At 43.3% G+C, this 7121-nt stretch overlaps 1 protein-coding gene across 2 annotated transcripts in view; it reads right to left on the bottom strand.

Moving 5' to 3' along the window:
- The window catches only part of TBC1D15 (TBC1 domain family, member 15), a 75847-nt gene extending 69755 nt beyond the window's left edge, over positions 1-6092 (bottom strand). Inside the window, exon 1 of one of the 2 annotated variants that reach the window (XM_005884122.2) lies at positions 5397-6092. In XM_005884122.2, coding sequence (XP_005884184.1) covers positions 5397-5648 — 252 coding nt within the window. In that variant the 5' untranslated portion in view covers positions 5649-6092. The remainder of the gene's footprint in view (positions 1-5396) is intronic. The other variant, XM_005884123.2, reaches the window with a different exon arrangement.
- Positions 6093-7121: the final 1029 nt, after the last annotated feature.

The following is a 7121-nucleotide window of genomic DNA, read 5'->3' as shown; positions in this document are numbered from 1 at the left end:
TTCTAGTGTTTTGTTTAGCTTCTTATTTGCAACATAGTACATAGTTTCTTAGAGTTGCAAAGAGGAGTCCGGCAAGTCAGGCAGGGAAGTTGGAGTCTGCAGTCACTGGAGCAAGCCTCCCTGCTCGCTTCCAGCTGCCTGGCTAGCCGCCGCCATCTTGGCTGACAGTTAATTTGCATAAGGATATGCTGATTAGCCAATGGGAAGGGTAGCAGTCGTACGCCAATTACCATGTTTCTCTTTTATTAGTGTAGATAGTATTGCACAATACGAGATTTGTTAATAGATTTCATAAGAATTTCCTTCCACAAAAAAGTGAAAATGAAAAAGGCTGCATTATAATTTTGCATTTAGTCCCAGCAGCTATGTCCATTCAAAGGAAAGCCTTGACATTTGAACTCTTTGTCAAAAAGCCATGTTTTTTATTAATTCATATATTGAAGTAACTTGTTAAAATTGCAAACCACTGTACTGTCAAGAATGAGAATCTGTGTTTATCCATTCTTGTATCCAAAGAACTCAACACACAGAGGTACTCAAATGTTTGTTAAACTAAAGAATGCCCCTCCCCCCCCCCCCCAAAAAAAGTCATACTCATATTGTATCCTATACCAGCAAGGTACTACCATGTTACAAGATCTATTCTAGAAAAAGAAATAATCTCTGGGAAAACCTACTAAGTACCAAGAATATCCTTTATCTTTCTTAAGCACAAGGGTTTCACACACTATAAGCATATCTAAAAGAAATTGGAAGGGGCCAAATTTAAGCTACAAAATAAATTCTTACTCAGTATGCCACCAAAACAAATTCTAAGAAAAAATAACTATTGATTTCCCATTTGTTTCAAGTTATTTTCAATAGAAACAAATTCTAATACAAACCACAGTAAAAAAACACAGACTAGAGTGAAATGTAAGGGTATAAAAATATAGGACTTTTTAACTTCAAGACGAGTGCTATCATTAGTGAACCCATCTCTCACTCTAGTTCTCCCTCATATTCTCTACCTTCTTGTAGGTTCCTCTTCACTGACTACCTATGTGCCAGAATCTATGCTAGATGCAAGTGAAATACTGCAGGCCCTGCCCTCAAGATGTCTACAGGTCTTCAGATTACAAAAATTCACAATACAAATATTTAGTCTACAGGCCTTCAGAATACAAATATTCACTAAAAACACAGCAACTTCAAGGACTTTAAAATCATATTACATTTCTTATTTAGACATGGTAAAGGGGTGGTTGTTAGCTAATGTGTTACTTCTGAAGAACTGAAGTGTATAAGCTCCAAGGTAAAAGGCTATTTGACGTATCCCCAATGCCTAATATAGTGACTGGAACAAATTAAGTGCTTAATAAATATTTGTTTAAAAATGAAAGTAAACTGTAACCATCAAAGGCATTGGGCTTAAGGACAAAATCTATTTTAAGCTATCTCCTTTCTCCTACCTTCTCTGTAAATTCAACTCATTCCACTAATTCAACTCTGTTCACCTGTAAGAACAGAAGCAGAATGGCCTTTACAGACCTGTCCCCATATCTTCCCTCATTATTAACAGGATGTCACTCCTTCCATTTGGTTAACAGAAAATATATGGCTCTGCACATACATAGCAACAAATAGCTGAACTCCAAAAATCAGGGTTTATTATCAAACTCAAACCCACTTTCAAAAGCTCAGCTAAGAAAAATATATAAAATAATCCATACACTCATGATGCAAAAAAAAAAAAAAACCTACCCTTGAATTTAGTCAAATCATCCGAGAATTGAAAACATCAAACTAGTACCCTGTATTCACTGAGCTACTGAACTACCCATCAGCAAAAAACCAACAGCATACTAAGGGGCAATACAGGGACTGAAGTGTCCGGGTTCAATTCTGATCAAGGGCATATGCCTGGGTTACGGGCTCAGTCCCCAGTGGAGGGCATGCAGGAAGCAGCCAGTCAATGATTCTCTCTCATCATTGATGTTTCTCTCTCTCTCTCTCTCTCTCTCTCCCCCCCTCCCTCTCCCTTCCTCCCTAAAATCAATAAAAATATATTAGAAAAAGAATGAAATTCAGACATACTAAAACCATATTCTTAATCTTTAAAATTCCACCATATCTAACCAATGACTTGCAGGGAAATTAAGATGATAAATAACACCTACACAGCATTTACTATGTGCCAGGCTGTCTAGTATATCTTCTTATTAATGCTAACAATCCCATAAAGTAGGTACTATTGTCATCCCCATATTACAGGTGAGGAGACTGAAGCACAGATGTTAAGTAATTTGACTGAAGTCACTAGTAAGTGTGAAAACAGTTTTTGAAACTAGCTTGGCTCTAAAGTCAAGCTCTTACCTGTTATCTTACACTGCTTCTCCATATGACAAAGATTAACTTTCTGCATCCATCACTTCCTACATTCAAAGTTCAAAGCAAGCAAAGTACTATACTCAGAAAAGTTACTCTACATCCCAGAGCTCAACACTGAGAGATTCTATTTCAGTAGAGTGGGGTTGTGGCCCAGTATCTGTACTTTTTTTTAAATATGTTTTTATTGATTTTAGGAAGAGAGAAACATCAATAGGCTGCCTCCTGCATGCCCCCTACTGGAGATCAAGCCTACAACCTGGGGGCTTGTGCCCTGAACAGGAATCAAACCAGTGACCTCTTGGTTCACAGGTTGATTGATACTCAACCACTGAGCCACACCAGCTGGGCAGCATCTGTATTTTTTAAAGGTACCACATGTGATTCTTGTGAACATTGGTTAACATCCCCTGCCCTAGGTTTCTAAAATAGTCAGGGCTTAGCTGAACATTTTTATAGGGAGGGATGGCTGGAGGAGGTAAATAGAGACACACACACTCTCTGTCATGTATATGTATGTACTAGAGGCCCGGTGCATAAATTCCTGCACGGGTGGGGTCTGGCTGACCCGTCCCAATCGGGGCAATTGGGGGAGGGGCTGGTTGGGGGGAGGGGCCGCAGGCGGTTGGCCGGCCAGCCCCTCCTCCTGGTCGAACTCTTGGTTGAACTCCTGGTGGAGGGGACAATTTGCATATTAGACTTTTATTATATAGGATATTTTTCCCCCAAGTCCCCTTTCCAGAAAGGTAATGTGGGTTTTTATGCCTTGAGTACTATTTTAATGGTGACAGTAACAAAACAAAAAAAAGATATTTTGTTTGTTTCTTAAAGCAAGATTGGATCAGATTTGTGCATTAGAAAAATAACTCGTGGTGGTGTGGAGAGGTGACTGGGCAAAGAGACTGCAGACAAGGAGAAAAAAAAATTAGCTAAGAACTCATAACTACAGGCAAACGAAAGGCCTGAATGAACTAAACACTGAGAATGAAGAGGATGCAGCAAATTTAAGAAACATCATTACGGTTAAGTGGCTAGGACGTGGTTATTGATTAAACACTGTTATAGAAATGGACATCTCCAAGTTTGTTTTACATGCACCTAGGTGAGTGATGCTGCCATTAAACTAAATCTAAACTGAGAGAATAAGTTAATGTTGTGGATCATGATAGTATTATTTGAAGAGGGGCAGCTTTTGGCATGAAAATATAGTTTATAGAAGTGATGGGAATGGGTGTGAATATGCAATGAGAACAAATGAGGTGATAGAGTTATGAAATAAAAGACTAATTTTAAGAAGTCAGATTAGGAAAGATGAGTGGCTAGGGAGGCAGTTCGATTAATAGTTGTACTTCAGTTTCATCTACCTTCCCAACCTTTATTTACTTTCCTTTTGCCATTTTCCCTCTAGTTTATTTTACATAACTATATTAATTTTATATTTGTGAATAGCCTGGGAGGCAGGGTGAAAAAGGTCTTACATTTCACAGCTGTTTCATCATCTCAAGGGTTCAAAATCAATCCACACCTGAAAGAGGAAATTCTCCCTCTTGAAAAGTCTTAGACTGAATCAGTCCAGATGGAAAATCAAATGGGATAACCTTCATATACAGGGCTTTACAGTTGTGAAGAATAAGTGAAACAGCTTATTCTTGTATTTTTACTTATTAATTGTATTATTTTCCAAATGAACAACTATAAAACTACTTTTGCCCCATTCTGTATGTAGTGAGTCAAGTAGATCAGCACCCACCCTGAATACAAAAACTGACAATGACAAGACAACCAAAGAGCGTGAATAATCCCAAATTGATGACCAACCTATCGTTTAAAAAGCCAGTATGCAGAATATGTCATTTTTAATGCTTTTGTTATTTCATGTAATCCTAACGACTCCAACACAAAAAATAATGATTGACATCACCTCCACTTTAGAGATAAACAATATGAAGGACAGAGAAGTCATGCTTGCCCAATTCCGCAAGGTCACATTTCAGATTATCAGTAAAACCACGACCCACAGATTATTATTCCGCCACGTAGTTTAGTAATCCATACACCAAACCACACATGCTGCCAAATCATTCAAAATGGGGTGGGGAGGGCACAGCATAGGGGAAATGAGTGAAAATCGAATAACAGAGGAAGCCGTCTACAGGTAAATAGTACTTAGGGTGGGATGAGTCATCACCAGACCCAACTGCTTACAAAATACTCGCGCCACGGGAAACGCCGCCAGGGCTAGGTCGTGACAGCCCTAAACAACAAGCTCACTGGAAGAAGCGGGGCGTGCTTTCGCAGCGTCAACGGGCACTACAGAATGAATCTCGGCACCCAATCCTCCTTCCTAAGGAACTAGGCGGGGATCACTGACCGCCCCCTTAGGAAAGCACCAAAGATACTTTCCAGAGTGACAGCAGCAAGGAGACGTCTAGGGAACAAAAACCTTACCGAACAACTTCGCAGGCGAGCGTGGGACGGAAACACGCCCTTTCGCTCCCAAGCACCGACCAGCTCAGCAGTCGGGTAAAATGGATCTACTACACTCTCTTCTGTGCGCGACGGCGGCGCGGCACCTGTTTCTGGCTCCGCTCTAAGGGCCTTCGCCGAGAGTGAAGCAGAGGAAGGCAGGGGCAAACGCGATGAAGGCCTCCAAGAGAGGAAGCCGCAGGAGTCAAAAGAGCAAACATGGAGAGCTAAAAAAGGGAGCCAGAAAAAATAAAGGAACTGGGCAACCACCGGTCCCTACGCGAAAGTAATACAAAGAACAGGCCCCCCGCCCCGGGGCGGAACAGACCGCCGCAGTGCCGAGGCCTAGCTGGCCTCGGAGCGGGAACCAGGCGTCTCACTCCCCGACTGAGCTGGCATTCTCGAGAAAACAGCTGACACCGCCAAGTCCTCTTCTCCCACACCCGCCACGGGCTGTTCCTGGTGCAGACAAGCCCCCGCCTCCCTCCCCGGCCGGCCTCCAAGCAGCCAAGGCGTCCCCCGTTACAGAAAAGAGCGAGGCGTTTCCCGTGGCCGTTACTTACCTTCCCGCTCACTACGCCCGCCACCGCCATGTTTCCTGCGCGGGCCTGTGATGACGTAGCAGCGCCCCACGTGTCTCTCGGCCTCACAACAACATCCGGCAAAACTAGGCTGATTTCCGGGAGGGGAAGGGGCGGGAAGTAGACGGAACGGCGCGGCGTGAAGGGGCGGGGCGGGGGATCCGTCTGACGCATGCGTGGTGAGAGTAGGGCGCGGAGGCAGCTAGGGCGGAGTCTCTGGTGCACACTGCGCATGTGCCTGTGTATTTTTCTAAGAGGGAAGTGGAGTTGACGTGGTTTTGCCTGGGGGTTTGCGGAGGAGTGAGACTCAGCCAATCGCCTGCCAATTCAGTTCGGTGAGAACACCACTTTGGGAGCCTGCGGACATAGTCCTGGCTTTGTGGCTAGCCGCTAGAGGCAAGTCACTTCCTCCTTCCGCTTCAGCCTCAGTTTCTCACCTGTACCACTGAGATGCTAGAGCTGTGTGAAGATTAAAGGAATCCTAGCCCTCTATCTGAGGCACACACAGTGCCTTTCCCCTCTGTATGTGAAGTGTCCGAATTTCAGTTTGGTCACTGCCGCTCACACTTGACGTTGAGCAGGTGTTTTGCTAAGAACTTCAGTAACAGCCCTGACCGGATTGGCTCAGTGGATAGAGCGTCGGCCTGCGGACTGAAGGATCCCAGGTTCCATTCCGGTCAAGGGCATGTACCTTGGTTGCGGGCACATCCCCAGTGGGGGGTGTGCAGGAGGCCACTGATCAATGTTTCTCTCTCATGGATGTTTCTAACTCTCTATCCCTCTCCCTTCCTCTCTGTAAAAAATCAATAAAATATTTTTTTTTAAAAAAAGAACTTCAGTAACATACCACACCCTCACTGTTCTAGAGTCCAACGTTCATAGCTCATAAATTCTACATAGTTACTTAATAACTGTGTGACTTGAAACAAGTTTCGGAATTCAACCAAGCTTCGGTATGTAAAAGGAGAATTACCCATGGAGTGGTTGTAGGAATCTCCTGGGACAATGCATGTATGGTAAGATGGTTTTTCAAGATAGTAAGATTTTAGTTTTCTTCTCCGTGCTATAAAAGAATGCTAGGGAATGATTGGAAGCTCCCCTGATGGCTCTGGCACAAGATGTGGGACTTCCCTTGCCCCAGAGCATAGTAAAAGGGCCTTTTGTACCAAAACACCTGTGTTCATTGAGATACTTCTCTTTTCACACAGTGGAGAAAGGTTAGAGGCTTTTTGAGGTTGGTTGGGTAAGTGGCAACCAATGGGAATAACAGAAAAGGTGGGTTTCAGGTTTTGTGCCTATAGGGAACCTAATGGGTGAGGGAGGTGGCAAGACCTTACATGAGAATGGATGTGTAGGACCGTTAGGGAGGCTGCACAGTGGGCCTCAGAGATTCTATTCATGGCCAACACCCAGGCCCAAGCTTGGCACTGACTGAATCAGCAAAGCAGCTCATCTGTAAGGGATAAGTGAGCTGGGGAAATGAGCATGTTAATAGTAACCAACATCGAGTGAAGACTTGAGGACCTTCACCAAATGTACTGACTAAGACCCCTTGACCTTCATACAATCCTGGATGTGGTTTGTAGACCTCTTATAGTGATCCAGATAAAATTTTCCACCAGCTCAGAGTAATGGGGTATGATTAGAGGAAAAAACAATTTTTTTTAAATATATTTTTATTGACTTCAAAGAGAAAGGGAGAGGGAT

Source organism: Myotis brandtii, unplaced genomic scaffold, assembly GCF_000412655.1.
Source record: "Myotis brandtii unplaced genomic scaffold, ASM41265v1 scaffold82, whole genome shotgun sequence".
NCBI classification, from domain to species: Eukaryota; Metazoa; Chordata; class Mammalia; order Chiroptera; family Vespertilionidae; genus Myotis; species Myotis brandtii.
The sequence above is the reverse complement of the archived record's forward strand: the minus strand, read 5'-3'. Positions and strand labels throughout refer to the sequence as shown.